General features: G+C 44.2%; 1 protein-coding gene across 2 annotated transcripts; it reads left to right on the forward strand.

Moving 5' to 3' along the window:
* Positions 1 to 1629: 1629 nt before the first annotated feature.
* Positions 1630 to 23089, forward strand: TKTL1 (transketolase like 1). 2 transcript variants are annotated; one of them, XM_019664289.1, is made up of 13 exons: positions 1630 to 1743; positions 2359 to 2472; positions 5414 to 5514; positions 7777 to 7968; positions 8051 to 8178; positions 8972 to 9165; positions 14966 to 15130; positions 15482 to 15638; positions 17412 to 17542; positions 18259 to 18342; positions 20597 to 20693; positions 20826 to 20945; positions 22288 to 23089. In XM_019664289.1, exons 1-13 carry the CDS (start codon positions 1660 to 1662, stop codon positions 22458 to 22460), a joined length of 1740 nt encoding a protein of 579 aa, XP_019519834.1. In that variant the 5' UTR covers positions 1630 to 1659; the 3' UTR covers positions 22461 to 23089. The 2 variants fall into 2 exon arrangements, with proteins under 2 accessions (XP_019519834.1, XP_019519835.1); XM_019664290.1 differs by lacking the exon at positions 2359 to 2472 and having other exon boundaries at positions 1633 to 1743.
* Positions 23090 to 23776: the final 687 nt, after the last annotated feature.

Consider the following 23776-nt stretch of genomic DNA (forward strand, 5'->3'; position numbering starts at 1 on the left):
TGGGCCAGTGAAGCCACGTCCTCCACAACTAGACTGAAGAACAAAACGACAGCAACTTGTCTGTTCCCCTTCCCCCAATTCCCCAGCGCTATTCCCATCTCCCCAATTCCCCAATAAAAATCTTTTAAAAAAAACAGTTTGAAGATTAATGCTAATTCTTTAAATGTTTGGTAGGATTCACCAGTAAGACCATCAAATTCAATTTTTCATTCTCAGAGGTTTTTGGGGTTTTTTTAAAGATTTTTTTATTGGGGAATTGGGGGAAGGGGAACAGACAAGTTGCTGTCGTTTTGTTCTTCAGTCTAGTTGTGGAGGACGTGGCTTCACTGGCTCAAGTTGGCACTATCATTGCGCTCTTCCCGGGGGAGGCAGATCAGTTGCCGGCTTCTGGCTAAACACGGTAGCCCATGGCAACCCACTGCCACAGGGGCTGCAGCCTACTCCGTCGCAGGCGACTCAAGGCAGCCCAGCTCCAGGTTAAGTTGTTTGTCAGCATCTTAGCTGTGGAGGGCAGTGTCACTGGCCCTCATATATGGGATCCGAACCAGGGCCCTCTGGCGTCCCAAGCCAGTTCTTAGCCATCGAGCCACTCGGCCGGCCCCCTTTAGCCATTTATTTATTTTTTTTAGCTGAGCCATCCTGCTACCTGTTGGCAGCTCAGCGGCTGCTCAGCTCGGGCTGGACTTGAACCGCTGTTGCTCAGAGCTCAAACTCTTGAGCGAGCTCTTAACCAACTGAGCCACTCGGCCGGCCCTAACCATTTTTAATTGGACCTTTCTCTTTGAGTTGTATGAGTTCTTTATATATTTTGGATATTAGCCCCTTATCAGATATATAGGTTTGTACATATTATTTCCCATACTGTAGGTTGTTGTTTTCATTTTGTTGATGGCTTCCTTTGCTGTGCAGAAGCTTTTTAGTTTGGTGTAGGCCCACTTGTTTATTTTTTATTTTGTTACTTGAGTTTTAGGTGTCCTATCCAAAAAATCATTACCAAGATCTATGTCAAGGAGCTTTTTTTCTGTGTTTTCTTCTAGGAGTTTAATGGTTTCCAGTCTTACATTTAACTCTTAATCTATTTCAGGTTAATTTCTGTGTGCGATAGGAGTCTAATTTCATTTTTTTATGTGACTATCCAATTTTCCCAGCACCATTTATTAAAGAGACTGTCCTTTCTCCATTGAGGATTCTTGGTTCCCCTGTCAAATATTGGTTGACCATACATGCATGGGTTTATTTCTGCTTCATGGCGTTTCTGATGAATGATATCAGAGATGAATTCAAACAAGTGGAAGAATGTTCAAGTACTTATGGAGTCACCACATGAACTTGCCTCAAGTACACAGGTGCTCCATTGATAGAAGGGGACTGGCCTTGGAGGTCTTGCTCTCCACAGGGAGAGAAGTTGTGAGGCTATTTGGCCTTAACACATCCTTAAAAGCTATGAGCTTGGGAGGCAGCAGCCCTGCATCCCTTTCCCTTGGCTGGGTTCTTCCAGGGCTGGGAGTAATGACTGCTGCTTTTGGTGTGGGGAGACAATGTGCTAAAAAAAGCCGCCTCATGCACCATGTCCCTGGGGAGTCATTTACCTGTGAGAAGTGACCTGTGCCATGATTGTCTTTCAGCAACCCCACATCATGCAGCAATGCTGCTGAGATCATGTCCGTGCTGTTCTTCCATGTCATGAGGTACAAACAGACGGACCCAGACAACCCGAACAACGACCGATTCATCCTCTACAAGGTAAACCAGCATGGGAACCCAGGGCCTGCTCAGAGGCTTGCTTCTTAAACTCATTTTTAAAGCCACCATGTGGCAACAAGGCCTGAAATTGCCTGTTTATCCTTTTGGTTCTTTCTTTGCCTTACATCTTAGTTCATTTGGGCTGCTATAATGAAATACCACAGACTGGGTGGTTCATAAACAATAGAAATTTATTTTTCACAGCTTTGGGAGCTGGAAGTCGAATAGCAAAGCTCCATCATGGTCATGTTCTGGTGAGGGCCCTCTACCTGGTGACACACTTCTCATTGTATCCTCACATGGCAGAAGAAGTGGTGTCTCTAGGGCCTCTTTTATAAGGACACTAATCTCATTCTTGAAGGTTCTGCTCTCATGACCTAATCACCACTCAAAGATCCCATCTCCTAATACTATCACCTTGGGAATTATGTTTTCAACATCTGAATTTGGAAGTAAGTACACAAACATTCAGACCATCGCAACTCATAAAGATCTAAAAGGTGTTACTAGTGAGGACTGTGTGGTGGGAATGGTGACTTATGGCAACTGGCTGCCCTTCCTTTCCTTTGGTGATGCTCCCCCTCACACCACTAGCACTAAAGCCCACCTTGGCAGGGTCATGCTCTCCCATCCTCTGCCACCTGGATAGAGGTGGGCAACATCAGCAGATTCGACTTGCTGAGCAGAAGGAAAATTGAGTTGGATTTGGAGGATCATCCCACCCTGTCAGTCAGTTTTCTCTTCATTTCTCTGCAGCTCTGACTTGACACCAATGGGAGACTTTCTCATTAGACTAGGTATAGTACCAGGTATCTCATTACATTGGGAGACAGGAAAGAAAAAGAACGTTAAAAGCAAGGTCAATCTAGAAGAATGTGCAGCTGTTTTAATGCTATCTGAAAGTTGACTGTGTCCTGATCCAATCATTTAAAACTCAACTGGTAGAGCACTATGTAGAAATAGAAACCCCATATCTGGGCAGCAGGAATTAGTTTAAAGACAAAGTCAGAATATGGGCCTGGTCAAAGTATCTGGGGTCGTAGTTATAAGTTTTGTCTTGGTGTCTGAAACGTAATGTCAAATGATGTTTGGCATAAGTATGTAGAGAGAGATGAAGCAAAGGGGTCCATTCGTAATATTGGGTTGTTGGAAAAGTCATGACGTATTTTTTCTGTTTTTCATTGCAAAAATGCATCATGACTTTTCCAACAACCCCATAGTTGGCGAATCTAGGTGAAGAGTATGTGGGACTTCATTGTACTATTCTTACAACTTTCTTATAAGCTTGTACCCTTTACAATAAAAACCTAATAAATATGGATGTACAAACACAGTATGAGTATTCAGATCTCCAGTTTAGAAAAAGGAAAGGTGCCTAGACTATCCCATAACTGTTGTTATCCTATCAGATAATCGGAGTCATTGGCCTTAGAGGGATAAAGAGGCTTTCTGTCGTGCAGTTGCAGGCTGGGCACTGTTCAGCTGCCAGAATTCGTGTTCATCAGATTGTGAAGCAGCAGATAAAATTGGAAGAAAAGAGAAAACACACAGGAGTGTGGTCCATCTTGGCTTTGGCTGGGAACAGAGTAGATGGACTCACTACAGGCAGAGGAGCCAGGGGCATCATGATCAGTGCTCCTGGGACACGAGTGTCTTACGCAGACAACTGCATTAGGCTGACTGCTAAAGGTGGGCAGTGTTGCTGTGAGATGCTTGCGTTCCCTTAGAGCCCTCATGCTGCTGAAGGCTTGGGGGGTATCCTTGTGATGCCCCCCATCCCCCTACCCAGGCCTTTGTTTTTGTTTTTCTGCTCTTTTTTTTTTCTCCAGCCAAGGTGGCCTGGAAAGTAACCAAAAGGCCTTTCTATAAACTTGTTCTTGGAGTGGACTTTGTGCTGGGGCAAAGATGAGAACATGGAAGAGAAGTCTTTCTTTTCTGGGTGCCTATAGCACCTTGTACACATCTTTATTTTAGTCCTTGCCCCCCCCCACTCAATTGTGAGGGTCTCCCTCCATAGCATAAGGGTTCTTGTAGAAGAGAAGGGAACCCATGTGGGAGCACTTCCACCATGCCAACATTGTGCTGGAGCCCTGACAATCTCAGTCAATCCTACAGCCTCCTGCTGCTTGAGGAGGGCTCTTATCTCCATCGTATCCATAAAGTGAAGCCTTGAGGAGGAGATTTCATTTGCTCCTGCTTTAAAGCCAGGGAGAAGCAGAGTTGGTCTAAGTGCCAAGAGTCAGTCCAAGGGCCTACAAGGCAACTGTGAGCCAGAGCTTGTTGCAGAATTAAGGCAGCAGCCATGGGGAGGAGGATAGAGCTACAGATTTCATCAGGAGAGATTTCAGTGGGATCGTTCTGTGGGGATAGAGATGCAGTGCGGAGAGGGAGTCTCTGGGAGCACAAAGCCTGTGAAGAAAGCTAGGGAAGTTCAAGAGCCCTGGGAGGAGCAGAGGAATAGGGTGGAGCAGGATGGGAGAGGAATCTGAGACTAACAAGTACCCATCCATGGTAGTGACAGCACACACCAACCTCTGCTTGAATGGAGCTGACATTTGAATGGAGGCGAGGGTAGACAAGAAACAAACCTGTAAATAAATAGCATGTCAGATGGGGCTGAGCATCCTGCATACAAGGGAAGAGGAGGGGTAGGGGATACTAGATGAAAGAGGTGATCCAGGTAGCCCTTGTTCCTGACATTCGAGCAGAGATTTGGAAGGACTGAGGGAGTGAGCTGTGTGCCTATTTAGGCATGAGTACTGAGCACTTGGGGAAGAGTGAGCTGCGAGTGCTAAGGCACTGAGACAGGCATGTGCCTAGTACGTTCAAGGGGTAGTAAGGAGGCCAGAGTACCCCGAGTGGTGGGAGGGAGACTAAAAAGTGATGAGCCAGAGTGGACAGGCCAGTGCAAGAACTTGGGCTCTACTTGTCACGAGATGGCAAATCCTTGGATAGTTCTTGGCAGAGAGTGATGAAGAGGCTTAGGTTTTAACAGGCTCTTCCTGGCAGCTGTGTTGAGAATGGCAGTGGAAGAGCAGGGAGGCCACTGCAATGACTGAAGGGGAGAGAGTTTGTGACCAGGCCAAGATGGTGGCAGTGGAATTTGAGTAAGTTCAGTGTGTCTTAAGAGCCCGTATTCCCCTAAAAGATTAAACATTTGGTTTGTGCATGGCTGGATGAAAGGCCCTGTGAAATGGCAAGGCTTGTACTTCGGTTTTCTGCTTTGCTCTTGGGCTCTGTTTAGGCTGCCATGTGGAAGAAAATCCTCCATGTCCACAAAACATGTTGCCCTTCCCATGCTGCGTTAATTACCAATGGCTCCCAAATTTGTGATGTTGATCTGAGAGTTAGGGTGCATGTGGGTGTAGCGACGAGGAAGTCCCCACACAGGGCAAGAGGGGCTGTTCTTTTTTTTTTTCCTTTAGCTGAGCCATCCTGCCACCTATTGGCAGCTCATCGGCAACTCAGCACGGGCCAAGAATCAAACCGCTGTTGCTCAGAGCTCGCACTCTTGAGCAAGCTCTTAACCAACCGAGCAACTTGGCCGGCCCTTAAGAGGGGCTGTTCTGAGGAGCAGCCTATGCTTCCGTTAAGTCGGCCTGATACTCAACTTCCTGATACCCATGTCCTATAGGTACACCTAGGTTCATTTGGTCCCTTCTCTTAACAGAGACTGCCGTTTCTTGATGTACAACCAACCAAATGGCTTGGACAAGGACTGGGGGCTGCATGCGGGATGGCATATACTGGCAAGTACTTTGACAAGGCCAGGTAAGGCGCTTACCCAGAAACCACTTAACTGCTGTCCCCACCCCACCCCCCAGGCATTTTTGGCTTTATTTATTCCTTATTAGTTTGGGAACAAAGTGATCGTTTTGAAAGCTCAGATTACCAAGTGTTCATGCAGTAAAGAAATCGTGTTTCTGGAAGACTGTTTTAGCATCTCTGGTTGGGTTCTAAGTGCTGCCTCCATATAGCAACCAGTTTATTAGGACTCGAGTCTTTCCTAAGAGACATCTTCCTATTTTCCATCTCTCAGTGAGCTGGACAGATGGCACATTGACCCTTGCATTGAGGACTCCTAAATATTAATAGTCAAGAGTCTCTTTTCTGGAGTGGTTCCACCTTTCTAAAGACAGGCAGATCAGTGCCTTTCTTACAGGGCCATGTGCCCAGTTGCTGCTGATAGGGGAGCAAGGTGGGGGCGAGTGGCTAAGGAGGGGCCCAAGGTTGGCATGGTAGTGTACAGGTTCTATGCCCTGACTTCCCTGGCATGCCTGAGTCCAGAGCTCCTCAGTGCCTGATTCCAGCCTAGGTGACCCCTCTGGAGGCACTTCATGCTTCCTCCACTGCTTGGGCACCTGCCTCACTCCATTTCCAATAAGTCTATTAACATTTTCCACCTCTCATTATTGCCTCTGTTAGTCCTTATCCTGCAGTTAATCACTGTTTTTTAGAACTTCACTTACAGCATTTTTGTGGGGTCTGGGTTGTGTTTTACTGATAAGTTTCATGTTTTTGCTACAGAAGAGTTTGCCATTTACAACAGAACATATGCTCCTGAGGTAGAATGTTTTGATTGTTATGATTATTGTAAATTTGTAAGATCAAGAGTAGAAGGTGGTAGTGCTTAAAATGAAGCATACCAAGAATGTATATGTAAATGTTAGAGTATTTAAGGGAGCTGCTTTCTCCCCACCCCCTCTTATTTGTTGGGCCCAGAGAAGTGAAAGAACCTAGAAACAGACTTTACAACTGGAATGAGAAAACTAGCCACAGGTGAATCCCATCTTGTGAGGCCCAAGCTTTTTCAAAATATTTTATTTTTCAATTACAGTTGACATACATTTTTTCTTTTAGTTTCAGGTGTATGACATAGTGATTAGACATTTATATCGCTTACAAAGTGATGACCCTGATAAGTCTAGTACCCATCTGACTCCATACCTAGTTATTACATTATTGACTACATTCCCTATGCTGTACTTTACATCCCCGTGACTGTTTTTATAATTGGCAATTTGCACATCTTCATCCATTCCCCCTTTTCACCTATTCCCCCAAACCCCTCCCATCTGGCAACCATCAGTTCTCTGTATCTGTGGGTCTGTTTCTGTTTTATTCTTTTATTTTGTTCTTTACATTCCACATGTAAGTGAGATCATATGGTATTTGTCTTTCTGTGTTTGACTTATTTCATTTAGCATAATATCCTCTAGGTCCATCCATGTTGTTGCAGATGGCAAAATTTCACTTTTTTTATGGCAAATAATATTCATTGTATATATGTACCACATATTCTTTATCCAATTATCTATTGATGGATACTTAGGTTGCTTCCATATCTTGCCTATTGTAAATAGCACTGCAGTGAACATAGGGATGCGTATGACATTTCAAATTAGTTTTTTGGGTTTCTTCACGTAAATAAATACCCAGGAGTGGAATCATTCGGTCTTCTTTGTTTCTTGTTATAGCCTTTGTTTTAAAGTCTATTTTGTCTGATAGAAATATTGCTACCCCAGCTTTTTTAAAATTTCCATTTGCATGAAATATCTCTCTCCATCCCTTTACTTTCAGTCTGTGTCTTTTGATCTGAAGTGGGTCTCTTGTAGGCAGCATATGTAAGGGTCTTCTTTTCTTATCCTTTCAGCCACCCTTTGTCTTTTAGATTGGATCATTTAATCCATTTACATTTAAAGTAATTGTTGATATGTAGCTATTGCCATTTTATTACTCATAATTTTTATCTTTTTTTTTCTTCTTAAAGAAGTCCCTCTAACATTCCTTGTAATACTGGTTTGGTGGTAATGAATTCCTTTAGTTTTTTCTTGTCTGGGAGGCCAAGCTTTTTAAAGCTGTGTTTCCTCAGATGTTGAGTTTGGACAGTGTTGATAAAAATAGTCTTAAGAACCTGATGACCTGAAGCAGCGGCCTCAGTCTGTTTCTTTATTTCGTTGCATAAAATGTATTTGCTTGAGTGTCCCTGAAGAGCCCCATGCAGGGTCCTAACCTTCTCTTGGCTTGCCCCAGCTACCGAGTGTTCTGCCTTGTGGGAGATGGTGAGTGTTCGGAAGGCTCCGTCTGGGAGGCATTGGCCTTCGCTTCCCACTACAATCTGGACAACCTCGTGGCCATCTTCGATGTGAACCGCCTGGGCCACAGTGGCACCTTGCCCCTCGAGCACTGCATAGACATCTATCAGAAGCGCTGCGAAGTCTTTGGGTAACTGTGTCTTGTTTTATGTCACCACTTTCTGCCCCGTCTCCTCATCACCTTGTAACCTGGCCTCCTCCTTGGTTGACAGGTGGAATACTTTCACAGTGGATGGCCGCGACGTGGAGGCTCTGTGCCAGGTGTTCTGGCAAGCAACTCAAGTGAAAAACAAACCCACTGCTATAGTTGCGAAGACCTTCAAGGGCCGGGGAATTCCAAGTAAACAGTGTTTCTTTTCTACTGGGGTTATTAAAAACACCTATCTGCTCAGAAGACAAGGCGGGGGGAGACTCAGGCTGGGCGGGAAGACAGCTGACTTAGTACACAGTGACTATGGCTGAAATATGTGCTGTAGGCTCTTGCTCTCTTTGGCTTTGATAGCGTGTCTGGTTAGAGTCAGGGGAAGTCCAGACCCCCAGTAAGTGAGCAGTGATTTTCTGCCTGCATGAGAGAGGGGCTAGGAGGATAGATTAGAGGACTGGCAGAGAACAATCTCCATGGTAGTGTAGAGTGAGAAGGTGCTGCTACATGCATGAGCAGATATGTAAATAAGGATATATATATACACACACACACGTGCCTACACTGTCATGGAGAACATGCAGGCAACTAGTAAAGTGGTGCCTTCAGGAAACGTGGCTGTGGAACTCAGGGCCTGTGGAAGGAGGAGGTTTTGAAAGTCTTAACTTCTTACAGATTTCAAAGCTGATACCTGAAGTTGTTCATCGAAAGTATAGTTGCAAAGGGTGTGATTCCTGTTGTGTTTTAATATTGGCATCTTAGAATAAAACTGTTCTATGTATGACTCCTCCCCAAAATACAGTCTTACTCTGGTATACCCAGTTCAGTAAATGAGCACTTAACCAATTTGCTCCTCGCAGAAACCTGGGTATTGTCCTTGCCTCTCCCTTATATGCCCTCTACACAGATACCCAGTCCACTATCAATTCTAACTGATTTTTCCCCTAAAGCATACCTGTTTGCTCATCTCCATCTCTCCCTTTGGTTTCAGACATTGAAGATGCAGAAAGTTGGCATGGAAAGCCAATGCCAAAAGAAAGAGCAGATGCAATTATCAAACTAATTGAGAGCCAAATACAGACCAACAGGAATGTCGAACCAAAACTCCCTGTTGAAGACGTGCCTCACATCAACATCTCGCACATAGAGATGACCTCTCCACCTTCTTACAACATCGGTGACAGGGTAGGCAAACTGCTTCGTTCTCTGCTTTCTTTCTAAATCCACAGGACTCTTCATTTATTCTGCCCACAGATGAACCAATGATTTGATAGTGTGACATTTAACCAAAGGTTTATAAGCAGTAAAAAAGGTTTCACCTTCTCTTTTACTATCTCTGATATATTCTTTGATTTCAAACTTAGGTCTGAATTTTCTTATCACTCAGTTGCTACTCATTAGCATCCAGTGCTGTGTAGCTTTTGCTTGCTTCCTAAGTTCAGTTTGTGGTCTGGCAGTCTACTATGCATGAAAAAATTCTGTGTCTGCTCTAAGAATGAGGGCCTGGCTGGGCTGATCTTTTGAATTACTACCTGGATTACACCAGGAAGCAGGCCAGTTCATCAAAGACCAGTTCTTCAAAAAAGAAACAAATTAGGCATGAAACCTGAACATTAAAGCCTTTTTGTTTTTTATCATCAGTTTTATATCCTACCTTCTGGTATACCACAGCAGACCCAAAATAGGCAGGGTCTTCAGGACCTAAGGAAACAAGGTGGCGAGCATGGGAGGAAAAATATTTTCTGACCCTTTTTTATTTTCCTTATTTATTTGGGGACATTCTGAGTGTTGCTTATGTTTTCTTGGCCTGGTAATATGGGTTAAAATGGTAATACTCAAGAAATTAGAAAACATAAAGCGGATGAAAGGAGTTAAGGAAAAAGCACATATTAACAAAGGGCACTTTGGCAATATGTGTTAACACTTCAACTGTTCACACCCTTCAAACTAACAGTGTAACTCAAAGGAATTTATCCTACAGAAATACCTGTGCCAGTGTGCAGATACGGCTATCAGAATGAATGTTGATTGCACCATTGTCTTTGATGACAAAATTGGAAACAACCCAGCAAAAAGATAAGGGCTTGCCCAAATTATATTAATTTGTTTTAAAGTTGCAAAGCAACGTAGAGTATAATTTTATTTTTGTGTAGAAAATCTTAAAGGGGGCATCATATATTGTTAAAGGGTATTGAAAACTATACTTGGAGAAATGATATGTAATTGAAGTGGTTTTTCTCTGGAAGGTGGGATTATGGGAACTTTTCATTTTTTAAAAGAAGTATATAGGGCCGGCTGAGTGGCGCATTGGTTAAGAGTTGGCTTGGGACGCCAGCTCTGAGCAGCAGGGCCCCGGTTCGGATCCCACATGAGGGCCAGTGACGCTGCGTCCTCTACAGCTAAGGTGGTGAACAACAACTCGACCTGGAGCTGGACTGCTGTGAGTTGCCGGTGATGGCGTAGGCTGCAGTGGGCCTGGCCAGCATGAGTGGCCATGAGCCGCCATGAGTGGCCGTCCAATGGCCGGTGAGCAACTGCCTCACCCAGGAAGAGCACAGTGATAATACCAACATGGGCCAGTGAAGTGATGTCCTCCACAACTAGACTGAAGAACAAAAGGACAGCAACTTGTCTGTTCCCCTTCCCTGATTCCCCAATGTTGTTCCCCTCCCCCAATTCCCTAATTTAAAAAAAGTATATTTTATGAATAGAAAAAAAGGAAGCAGGTCAGTTCATAAAAGATATTAATGAATTTAAAAACAAGTCACATTAATACGTAAATCTAAGAGTTGGCATTCTGAATTACTAATACAGTAGATAAGCCATTAGCTAGTATACTTAAAAAAATAAAAACCATAAATGTATAACAGCCATTAGTAAAGATAACCACAGATGTGGAGAACATTTAGAAAATTATGAGAAAACTATGCAACTCTATGGTAATTGATATGAAAACCTGTAAGAACTATTGGACCATTTTGTAAGAATACATTAAATTGATTTTAAAGGATACAAAACACTTAAGTAGATCAATAGCCATAGAAAAAAATAGAGAAAACTGCCAAAGAATTACACTTCCAAAGTGCCAACCAGGCTCACCAAGTTACAAGAGTGACTTGCTTTTAACCTTCAAGGGATGGGCAATTCCTAGGTTATTGGAAACCTTCTTGAATATGGAGAAAGACAAGCACATCATTCCAGTTCATTTATGAAGCCAAAATGTGATAAAGCTAGTCCACAGGAAAAACTCCAGACCAACCTCACTTATGACTGTCAATGTAAAAATTCTAAATATTTACCAATCAACACCATTAGTTCATTCAAAGAAGTATATGAATTAGTGAAGTTCAAACTAGTAATGTGGATAATTTATCGATATTTGGGAGGGGAAGTTATTTTGATACTTGGGAAACAAAAGCAGTTCATGAAATTCATTCACTCCTGTTTTTTTAAAACATCTTAGTAAGACAAACTAGAACTGGTGAAATACTTCAATTTTATTCTTAATCTAGATATTTTAAACCTGGACCCCTTTTCATACCTAATAGTAAAAACATCTCATTAACCCGGCAGAGAGTCAGCCACACTCTGTTAGTGCTAGCCAATGCAGTTAGATAACAGAATAAAAGTCTCAGCCCTGCCAAGAAGGTAAGCCTATCATCACTCTAGATGATTGAATTGTATGTCTGGAAAACTGAAGAGAATCAACCAGAAATGGTTAGATATAAGAAGAGTCCAGTAAGAGAGCTTGTACCAAAACTAATATACAAAGATTAATTCCTTTCTTGTATTAACAAAATGGAGAGGTGATCCCTTTAATGATGGCAATAAAAAACTAAAACTTAATTATACAAGATCTTTATTAAGATGCTTATAAAACTATAGCCCTAACAGAAGTCCATGTGCCTTGTACATAGGATATGCTCACCAAGTATTTCTCTGTAGGTCATTCCTGAAAGGATGCTACATAAACCTGTCATTTCCATTTACCCCTGGGGAGGGAAACTGGGTGGCTGGAGTCAGGAGAACAGGAGGAAGATGGCCTCTTCACTTGATATCCTTTCATAATTTGAATTTTGTACTGTCTACATGACTTGCCTATTTTTAAAAATATTTTTGAGTGTTTGGATGAATGACAAAGATAAATGAAGAGGCAAACCTTGTCTTTTTTTTTAAGATTTTTATTGGGGAATTGGGATGGGAACAGTGCTGGGGAATTGGGGGAAGGGGAACAGACAAGTTGGTGTCTTTTTTGTTGTTGTTGTTGTTCTTCAGTCTAGTTGTGGAGGACGTTGCTTCACTTGCCCAAGTTGGCACCATCATTGCGCACTTCCCAGGCGAGGCACATCAGTCGCCGGCTTCTGGACGGCCACTCACTGCGGCTGCTGGCTGCTCACACTGGCTGCTAACTATATACAGTAGCCCATGGCAGCCCAGCTCCAGGTTGAGTTCTTGTTTAGCATCTTAGCTGTAGAGGGCAGTGTCACTGGCCCTCATATGTGGGATCCAAACCGGGGCCCTCTGGCATCCCAAGCCAGTTCTTAACCATCGCGCCACTAGGCCGGCCCAAACCTTGTCTTTTTTGTAACAGCTTTTTTGAGATATAGCTCACTATATAATCCACCCATTTAAAGTGTACAACTCAGTGGTTTCTTGCATATTTACAGACTTGTGCAGCCATCACTACACTCAATCTTACAACGTTTCCATCACCCCAAAAAGATACCACTTAACCCATTAGCAGTCACTGTCTATTCCCACCCAGCCTCTAGTAACCAGTCATCTACTTTCTGTCTCTCTGGATTTGCCTATTCCAGACATGTCATATAAATGGGATTATATAATATGTGAACTTCGTGTCTGACCTCTTTCAGCACAATGTCCTCAAGTTCATCCATGTTGTGTCATGTACAATACTCCATTTTATGGATTTTTGTTTATCCATTCATCCATTGATGGACATTTGGGCCTTTTAGTTATTGTGAATCATGCTGCTTTGAACATTTGTATACAAGTGTTACATAGATATATTTGTCTCTTGAGTGTATACCTGAGTAGAATTAGAATTACTGGGTCACATGGTAATTCTATTTTAACATTTTGAGGAAATGTCAAACTTTTTTTTTTTTTAAGATTTTTTATTGAGGGAAGGGGAACAGACAAGTTGCTATCTTTTGTTCTTCAGTCTAGTTGTGGAGGACATTGCTTCACTGGCCCAAGTTGGCACCATCATTGTGCTCTTCCCGGGCGAGACAGATCAGTCACTGGCTTCTGGACAGCCACTCACGGTGGCTGCTGGCTACAGACGGTAGCCCATGGCAACCCAGTGCAGCAGGGGCTGCAGCCTATGCCGTCACCGGTGACTCACAGCAGCCCAGCTCCAGGTTGAGCTGTTGTTCAGCATATTAGCTGTATAGGGCAGTGTCATTGGCCCTCATATGTGGGATCCAAACCAGGGCCCTCTGGCGTCCCAAGAAAACTCTTAACCAGTGCGCCAGTTGGCCGGCCCCAAACCCTGTTTTTTAATAAAAAAAATATTGTAAAGATTTCCGTTCACCCCTAAATTCATAAATTCAATCCAATCACAAACCACATTCTAGTGGAATTCTTTATTATTGGTATTAGGATTTTCAAGTTCTACATATTAATTTTGTCAGTGAGTATTAATCATTTTTATAGCTGAAAAGTCACAGACACATTTGCATTTGGGGAAATTTTAAAATTGTAATCAACTATATGAATGGTACAAAAGAATAAATTTATTGTTGATAAATTGATACCCAGTGAGCCAAGTATAGATTTAAGTTGGATAGCAATCCATTTTTCTGACCTTAAAGGAGATAATTGGTGAATCACAAATTTGCTTTCTTCATTAAGATACAATTAACCCTCATGCATTATTGGAGGAATTGCAAATTGGCACAGCCACTATGGAAAACAATATGGAGGTTCCTCAAAAAATTAAAAATAAAACTACCTTATGACCCAGGAATTCCACATCGGGCATTTATCCGAAGAAATAAAAATACTAATTCGAAAAGATACATGCACCACTGTGTTCCCTGAAGCGCTCTTTTTTTGTGTGTGTGAAATACACATTTTTAAAAATTAATTTCAGCGGTACAACACAGTACAATAGTTATACTTTTTACCCCTTGAGGTGACAACCCCACTTCCCCAATCTGCCGCCCCACTTCCCCCCCAATATCATACATATCTATTACAATTCCCTTGACTCCACTCCCACACTATACTCCACGTCCCATGACTATNTATATATATATATATATATATATATATATTCATTTATAGTTGACATACAATATTATACAACATCAGTTTTCCCTGAAGCACTCCTTACAAGAGCCAAGATAAGGAAACAACTTAAGTGCCCATCAAAAGATGATTAGATAAAGAAAAGGGAGTACATTTATACAATGAAATATTCCTAGGCCATAAAAAAAATGAAATCTTACCATTTGTGACAACATGGATGGACCTAGAGGGTATTGTGCTAAGTGAAATAAGTCAGAGAAAGACAATACCATATGATCTCACTTATATGTGTAATCTAAAGAACAAAATAAATGAACAAACAAAACAGACTCAAATACAGAGAATAAACTGATAGTTGCCAGATGGGAGCAGTGTTGGGGGAATGGGTGAGAAAGGTGAAGGGATAAGAAGTACAAATTGGTAGTTACAGAATAGTCACAGGGATGTAAAGCAAAGCATAGAGAATATAGTCAATAACATGGTAATAACTATGTATAGTGTCAGGTGGATACTTGACTGATCAGGGGGATCACTGCCTAAATTATATAAATGTCTAACCACTATGCTGTATACCTGAAACTAATAAATAATATTGAATGCCAGCTATAATTGAAAAATAATAATAAAAGATAGATGACACTTTGTAATTCCACAAAATATCACCTTCCTTCTCAATCCATTCTGAAAAACTACTGTTTGACTCTTCCAGGTAGCTACTCGGAAAGCATGTGGTTTGGCTCTGGCTAAGATAGGCCACATAAATGATAGAGTCATTGTGCTGGACAGTGACACCAAGAACTACACCTTCTCCGAGATATTCAAGAAGGAACACCCTGAGCGCTTCATTGAGTGTTTCATTGCTGAGCAAAACATGGTGCGTGTGCTGTGAGCATCCCTCTTTGATATTCTCACTGATTAATAGTGGCCCACCAGACATGGGAGGCCCAGACGACCTTACAGTTTTTCTTTCCATTTATAAAAGCAAAGGAACTGGAGGGGGGAAAAGTCTCCAGGTAAACAGGTACAGAGTACCCAGGGAGACTGTGGGGTGCCTTCCAGGCCTACTAGAAGGAGTGTTGCCTTGGGCACATGCCTGGGGGTGGGGTCAGGTGGTGGTGGGATGCTGAGCAGTGGAGATCCACTCTACACTAAGGAGAAAGGGGGGTAGTTAGGGGTGATGGGGATGGGGTCCAGGGTGTTCTGATTCACTTTCTTGGTTTTACAGGTGAGCGTGGCACTGGGATGCTCCACCTATGGTCGGACCATTGCTTTTGCTAGCACCTTCGCTGCCTTTTTGACCCGAGCATTTGATCAGATCCGGATGGGGGCCATCTCTGAATCCAACATCAATCTTGTTGGGTCTCACTGTGGACTATCCATTGGTATGGGTTCTCAGTGCCATCATCTTGATAGCCTTTCTACTTTAGAGAAAGATTAGTATGTGAGCAGTTGATTTGTCAGTGTAATTAGGGTTTTATAACATTTGATTATTTGTAACTTTTTAAAGCCATATTGTGTTTTAAAAGTTCTGCATACTCTGGGTAACAATTGAGCGGATCTCTTGATATTACTGTAAAATGCCTACTCTTGCAGTTATTGAGAAATAATGATCTGTCCTGAGTGCCTCTTACATGTCTAGCCACATGCTGGGTATGAATAGGGCCACCTCAGGGTTACAGGACTCCTTTCTGCTCTTGGTGTGGTCGCCTTAGTCTTAAGTGGGGACAAGCATCATGGGCACAGGGAAGTGAGGAGCACAGCCTCCTGCCAGGGCCTTGCCTGGGCAAAGCAGCCTGGTTGCATGGCATGGGAAACCTTGAGAATCCTAATGCTGGGCAGCGAGACTGGGGAAGGTGCTGCTCTCTCGGCATTAACCTGGCAGGACAAGCTAGATGGGAATAGTGGGAAACGCAGAAGTCAGGAAGAGGGTTGAAATACGGTGTGCATTAGCAGTGGCTAGAAAATAAGAGTGAATCTGACAAAGTCTGAAGAAGTAACATTGCTGACAGATGCAGGAGTCCTAAATTGCCTGGGAAACATCAGGGAGTCATGTTCATGAAGGAGAAGAAATGAGAACTCGGGAAAGATGAGGTGCTTGATGTGCCTGCAGTGGGGCAGGAGTCCTAGGTAGATGTGACAGCTTACATTTACTGCTTTAATGCTGGAGCAGATGGTAGGAGGGCTAGAAGTGCACATTTGAGAGGCATCTCTGGGATTCCCTGGGTGGGAGAACTAGACTGGCTAAGAAGGCTCTGGATGGGCCAGACGTGGAGGAAGAGAGCAGTGTGAGGAGAGGGGAGGGCCAACAGCATTTCAGGGCCTGTCCAGGCAGAGGGCCTGGGCAGGGATCTGGGAGTCTTGCTTGGGGCTGGGTACAGTGAAAGTTTCGAAATAGGTCAGCTAAGTGGAGAACTGGCTCTGGGTACAGCCCAGAGGAGCTGAGAGTTCTGAGATTAGACAGTTGTCCCGGGCAAGGCAGTGTGCACAAGTGACAGAACCCTTCCTAGCTGAAAGAACTAGGCCACCATGGTGTACATTGGGCTTTCTTCTTCCACAGCATTTCTGACCAGAAACTTTTTCCAAATACGTACTAAGGCTCCCTTAGTTACAGTAGTACCCCAAGGGGACGCCCAAGGTATGTTATGCTCAGCTACTTTGAAGGCCTTAAGAAGTGAATAAGACTACTTTAATCGAAAGTCCCCAGTCTCTTGATGGAGAAGGTGGAAGAGCAGAGGACAGAGCATGGGGGGACCCTCCTAAGGAGAAGGGGACAGGGGCAAAAACTTGGTGGGGCCGACTCGGCCACTGGTGCTCAAGGAGAAGAGCATCAAGTCACCTTGGACAGCAGTGACCAAGTGCCAAAAGTTGGCAACGGTCAGAGCCAGGAAGAGACCAATGGTTTGTTAATCGGGAAGGTCAATTAGGAGCCAAACCAGGAGTGTGTCAGTGATGTCTTGAGGGAGATAGATGTATGACAAGTCATTATAATTATAAGGCATTATATTGACATAAGAATTGGACAGTTTTATAGGGCTCTGCCACAAAAGTTTTGTGGGCCTCCTGTGGCACTAAGAGCTGTCGCTTATCCAGCAGAGGGCAAGGTTCTAGCTTGATCTTGCTCATGTTTTTATTGGGCTGTGGCTTTGTCTTCTCAGGTGAAAACAGCCTCTCCCAGATGGCCCTGGAAGACCTGGCCATGTTCCGAGCCATTCCCAACTGCACCATTTTCTATCCAAGTGATGCCATCTCAACGGAGCATGCAGTGTTCCTGGCAGCCAATACGAAGGTATTTCTATGGGGACACTGGTTCAGACAGAAAATGCTCGTGACCTCTGCTACTAGTTTGGTACTAGTGGTTAGATTTTTCCCATTTTTTTCTCAGCATAAAGGTAATAGATATGCATTATAGAAAATTTGGTTGTAGGATTCCTTATAAAATAGAACCATTACGGCCGGCCGAGTGGCGCATTGATTAAGAGCTGGCTTGGGACGCCAGAGGGCCCCGGTTCAGATCCCACATATGAGGGCCAGTGACACTGCCCTCTACAGCTAACATGCTGAACAACAGCTCAACCTGGAGCTGGGATGCCGTGAGTCGCCGGCGATGGCATAGGCTGCAGCCCCTGTGGCAGTGGGTTGCCACGGGCTACCGTGTGTAGCCAGAAGCCAGCGACTGATGTGCCTCACCCGGGAAGAGCACAATGATGGTGCCAACTTGGGCCAGTGAAGCTACGTCCTCCACAACTAGACTGAAGAACAAAAGGACAGCAACTTGTCTCTTCCCCTTCCCCCAATTCCCCAATAAAAATCTTTTTTAAAAAATAGAACCATTACCCAAAAAACGTGATTAAGCACATAGAACACAAGCACATTCGAAACAAACAGTGCAGAGGGATGCTGACCTGTTCGGTTCTCCTTCCCCAAGCTCCCTTTAAAGGTTTATTAGTTGGAAATTGAGTTTGACTTTTTAAACTGTAGCTCTGGTTCTCGTTTATACCCTAGGGAATGTGCTACATTCGGACCACCCGACCTGAAACTGATGTTATTTACACCCAACAAGAACATTTTAAGATTGGACAGGCCAAGGTAAGGCCTGAAGGTTCTCCATTGTCTTCTAGTATCATTTCACAGCAGAAAACTGTTCTAAAGCTAGCACCAGGCATCCCCAGAGTCAGTGATCCATCCTTTCTTTGTTTTAGTTTTTTTTTTAAATCAAGTATGACAGTTGCCTGCTTTTCCTCAGGAAGGAACATTCTACCAATATCAGCCTGAACTGAACTTTTCTCCTTTCCAAGTGCAGTCTCTCTTTGTTGAACTCTTAAAGATAAAGCACTAATAACTTGAAGGCACTTGAGATGCTTGGCTGTAACTTAACACAGCCTCAAGCTAAACAAAATAATAGAACCCATTTCAAAGGAATACTAGATAGGTTAGGTTCCAGTTTTGCATATTCAAGGCCAGGAATAAAAGGGAACCTGAACCATCTTGCTGCTGGCCATTGTGTGGCCCTGAGATGGCTTTTGCCAATTGGGTTTGGCCTCACCTGCAGGCCTACTGATAAAGGCTGGCATCACTGGGCACTTCCTATTGCCTGTGTTCTTACAAAAGCCCTAGAAGCACAGATTGTTAGCAGCCCTGTTTTGTAGATGAGTGTCAGAAGTAAGCAAGTTGCTCAGGCTTCATAGTGACAGCAATACCAGGATTCAAGCCCAGGCCGTGGCCCGGTGGCCTCTGTGTGCCTGCTCATTGGGGCTGTGCCTGTGGAGAACCAGCAGTCTATGGAGAAAATACGTGGCTCTGCCCACCACCTAGAGGGCAGGTCTCACAGGCATTTGGGCATGTTTGCTTCCTGTTTTTTCTAGGCATGTATGCTCTGCACAGTTGAGATCATACTACATAGGAGAGCTTTGTGCCCTACTTTTATCCTATAAGCCTTTTAGAATGTCATTAATACTCTTCTTAAATATGTGGAAGGCCAGTAGCCACTCGGAAGAAACAACCGGTGACATCCAACGATTGCTGTGGGCTAGGCTGCTCCAGAATTTGGAGTTGCTAGGCCCAGAATGACTGCCTGATTGCTGAATAGCTTCAGTGCTGTAATGAAGCTGGTACATCCTGCCACTAGATAGCTGGCCAACACTGAATGGAAAAGCTGCTATATTCACCTTCAGTGTCAACTACAGGTTTATTGTTCTCTGTACTCCCACATTTAAACTCAAGACCATATGTTTGTCTGGGGGGAGGGGGGAGAGGGGTCTCGATAATCATATCTTCTGCAGAGCTTTCTCATGTCTCTCCTGTCATCCCTCCCTCCCTCCAATATTTGCCCTGCCCTGGTAAAATGAGGTACATTTCCTGATGGTAAAGGGTGTGAGTTAAAGTGTGTGATAGTATGCATGGAATGGATAAGTCAAGGACTGAGTTTTGCAGAGGGGACATTGGGTGTGTGTGTGTGTATGAGTGTGTGTATGAGTGTGTGTGTGTAAAAGCTAGGACTTTCAGAATGGAGTGGCTTAGAAGCCCTGAATATCTGCACTGTCAGCAGTGCTTCTTAAGCTACAGGGAAACCTATACAGAGGGCTGAGTTGACTAATTCCAGATGCCTCTGGTTGGGGGGCTTTGGAGGAAACCAAACTCTGTGAGAAAGGCCAGGGGTCCCTTTCTTTGCTTACAGAACAGCAAGTGGTTGAGAGTGTGGGCTTTGACATCGGATGGGCCTGGCTGCTAGTCTCAGCCCTGGGCGAGTTCCTCCTGCTCTGAGATTCATTTTCCTCAGCCGCAGAATGGGCCCACTAATGCACAGGCCTTACAGGGCACTAAGGACATGCCAGGTGCTCAGCGCAGAGCATGTCGCAAATGCCCCAGAACAGTCCCTGTTAATATGTTCATCAGTGGAGTCCGATCTGTGCATACACCCCAGCGATATGTCCAAGCAGTCCACAGATGGTGCCTTTCCAGACCCCTCAATGGGTATGAGTCCGTGCTCTAGAGTACATGGGCTGTACAGATGTACACTTCTGGCCCTCTGCCTTTTAGACCCCCGTTTGAAATCCACCTTCTTTGTTAAAAGGTCATTATGTATAGGTTTTGTATAAGAACTTAGTGATTTGGCAGTGGAAATCATGAGGAAGGGTAGATGAATGTATAAAACAAACATGAAGTGGGGCTTAACAGCAAGCATGTCCTTATTTGTCAGTGTGCTGAGTCAGTGTTTTTGTAGAGGATTATTAAGGACTCGAATTGGTAGGACCAGGAAAGAGCAGTACATCCACTCACTGTGAGAGACATTCTGTGAATAGTAACCACAGCATCCAGGTCTTGTTTTGGTGTGCAACATCAGGTCGTCCGCTACAGTGTCAAGGACCAGGTCACAGTTATTGGAGCTGGAGTTACTCTGCATGAAGCCTTAGCAGCTGCTGAGGAGCTTTCCAACCAAGGTCAGTTGGCTGGTGCTAAATATTGAAGTTGCAGCTGGGGAGAGGTGGGGCTTGGGCTGCCTCATGTACCCCAACTGGTCTTTTTATCCTAAGTCTGCTTCATATACCAAACTGGTTATTGCTGTTTTCCAGGTATTTTTATCCGTGTCATAGACCTGTTTACCATTAAGCCCCTGGATGCTACCACCATCATCGCCAGTGCAAAATCCACAGGTGGCCACATTATCACAGTGGAGGATCACCACCCAGAAGGTGTGTCTTTTCAAAGTCTGCTTTGGTGGGACATGTTTTTGTTTTCCTTGGAGGCACCTGTGCTCCTGGGCATTACCTCCAGTCAACCACTCGCCTCACGGCCTTTATTATTGCTCTTTGTTAAGTATATCAGTTTAGGGGGTCTCTTGCCCATCTACACTGGCTCCTTGAGTGTGGGGATCCCATAGTCATTTGTGTGTCCCCGGCACAGTGCATAACGCCTGGTCCCTGGGTGGCTCAATGGCAGCACAAGGAGTGTCTAACTTGGCATTGTGGGCAGGGAAAGGTCATTAAAAGCTTCACAGTTGTTGTTGAGTTTTGAATGATTAATGGTTTGCCCCTCCAGATATGGGAATAGTGCCTTGCAAGCAGAGAACACAGCAAATGCGGAAAAAGTATGTCAGGGAGAGAGCGCTGGACAGTGCTTGGCCTGAGAAAGTTAGGTGGGGCATGTGAGGGGACGAGGAGCTTCATCTGTTTGCATGTCAGGAGGCCCAAGAGCACACCCGTGGTCCACAGTGAGTCTCTGGAAGCACTCCCACTGCCCTCAGGGCTGAGGTTGAATACAGGGACAGGGCACACACCAGGACCCGCGAGGACAGAGGACACAGGTCAGGGGTGGAGAACCCCAGGCCTTAGCTTCCATCTCTCCCTCCCTCCCTCCTTTGAGGGGCCTGCAGAGCACTCTCCCCTCTTCAGCAGTGAAAAATGCACCACTGCACACCCAGGGAACCCATTCGGCACCCAGTGCACCCCAGCTTTTATTGGGGGCTGGTCACAGTGGGCCCCCTGTGCCAGGCACACACCAAATTTCCCACCTCCCAGAAGAAAGCAGGTGCTCCACAGAAACCACCCTGTTATGCAAACAGTCCGGGGGCAGGGACTGACCTTATCAGTAGGGAAAGTGTCATTTCGGCTGAGGGGACTTGCACCAGCCCACTGCCTGGCGCCACCTGAGGGCCAACCCTGCAAGTGGCCCTTCTGAAGCTGGCCGCCTCAGGCCTGCCAGTTGCTCTTTTCTGTACAGTTCATTTGTTGGTTTTAATTATTTTGGGGTTCCTGAGAGCTTTGAGAATCTGAGCGCCGCAGACCCCTCCATCCATTGAACCCTGGTTGAGAGAGCCTCTACTGTAGGTGGGGCTGGGAGCAAGCAACTTGGAAACCCGCAGTTTCAAAGGAGAACTCTTCTGGCCAGTCAGAGAATGATTGTTTCCATGAATCAATAGCAAGTAAAAAATATTCTCCCCTGGGAACCAGCAAATTCAAAGGCCTCTATATCATGGGTCTTTTAAGTCTGACCAGCTACTTCTAGAACAGAGACTAACATCCCTTACTTCTCCAGGTGGCATCGGGGAGGCCGTCTGTGCAGCTGTTTCCATGGAGCCTGGCATCCAGGTCTGTCAGATGGCAGTGCTAGGAGTGCCTCGGAGTGGACGTTCGAGTGAGCTGCTGGATATGTTTGGAATTAGTGCCAAACACATTATTATGGCTGTGAAATGTATTTTAATGAACTAAAATATCTGTTGGCTTTGGTCTTAAAATACCAGCCTCTTTACCATACAGTATACTTGTTGCCAAACCATCATTTAAATCTAGACTGTGCTTCTTAAAAGCAAACCAAGTTAACTACCTTCCTCTTAAGCCATAACTACATATACAAGTAACTCTTATCTTTTAGTAATAAAAGTAGGTTATAAGATTTTAAGTGACAAAACAGCTAACAAAACAACCACCTAGTATCAAATTTTCTGATGAGACTACAAATAGCTGGGCTGGGGATCATCATTGGGCAACAGTTTCTTCAATGTGTGTATTTTCCTCATAAGTCAAGAAAATGTGAAGTTATGTTGCAGCCGCCAGGTGGCGCAGCACTATAGCACCATGCTGCGCGCTGCTGTCCCAGGTGGGGAATTCGTGTGCTACCATCTTACCTCCCGCTTCCTGGGTTCTGTGTGACTGCAGTTGCCCTGGGATTTCCTCTGGTGTCCGCCTTCCACTACCTTCCTAGAGTGCAGAGGCTGTGCAGCAGTGAAAGCTCTTTAGGATGTCCTGTGCTACTTGTGATGACTGCTGTGTGATACAACTAGTTCTAGTCCCTACACTGCATTCTGGTGAGATCTGAGAATGTCTCATTTGCCCAGTAACCAGACCAAACTGTTAGCTCGATTATGTTCATCTACTAAAGATACTAGTTAATGTTCATGTTAATAAAGCATTTTAAAACCAGCTGCTTTATTCCATTTGTGCTTTGTATGTGTGATTTTGTTTCTTCTTGATAAAATCATAAGGAAGGAGCTTCTATCTAACCCAGAAGGAGAAACAACCATGTCACCCAACAGCAAACCCAGGAAAGGGCACTGGGCAGGAGGACAGTGTGTGGCCTGAAAAGCCACCCCTGAGCTGATTGATTTCTGCTGTGAACACATAAATCATGTGAATGGAATATAAGAAAAAAGGACCAGGCAGATAAAAATGGGGCAAACTTCAAAACTGCATTTAAAATTGACTGGATGTGTATAGTATGTCATGGTCCTTATTTTTATTTCCTTCATTAACTGGTCACCAGGGGTCTTTGTTCTAGAATGTGTGGTAGAGACCAAAGAACTAGCCTGGCACTCCACTCATAGTCTTCCTTGGGGCCTTCTCATTCTGTTCCTGCCCTCTTAAACCATGGAGCTGATTTACTGGCATGTAAAATGAGCATGATATTTGCTGTGCTTACTTTATAAAATTTCAGAAAAATTTTTGGTAAAATAGTTGGTATAATTGATACAAAAATATATCAAAAATATAAAAAACACAAAATTATTAAAATACCAGTTAATTTTTTT

This window comes from Hipposideros armiger, unplaced genomic scaffold, assembly GCF_001890085.2.
Source record: "Hipposideros armiger isolate ML-2016 unplaced genomic scaffold, ASM189008v1 scaffold_419, whole genome shotgun sequence".
Classification (NCBI taxonomy): domain Eukaryota; kingdom Metazoa; phylum Chordata; class Mammalia; order Chiroptera; family Hipposideridae; genus Hipposideros; species Hipposideros armiger.

Coding starts and splice junctions, on each gene's coding strand:
- TKTL1 (XM_019664289.1), top strand. CDS start 1,660: ATGTCCGTGCTGTTCTTCCATGTCATGAGGTACAAACAGACGGACCCA. Junction 15,639..17,411: donor TCACTGTGGACTATCCATTG/GTATGGGTTCTC, acceptor TTGTCTTCTCAG/GTGAAAACAGCCTCTCCCAG. Junction 17,543..18,258: donor TCCTGGCAGCCAATACGAAG/GTATTTCTATGG, acceptor TTTATACCCTAG/GGAATGTGCTACATTCGGAC.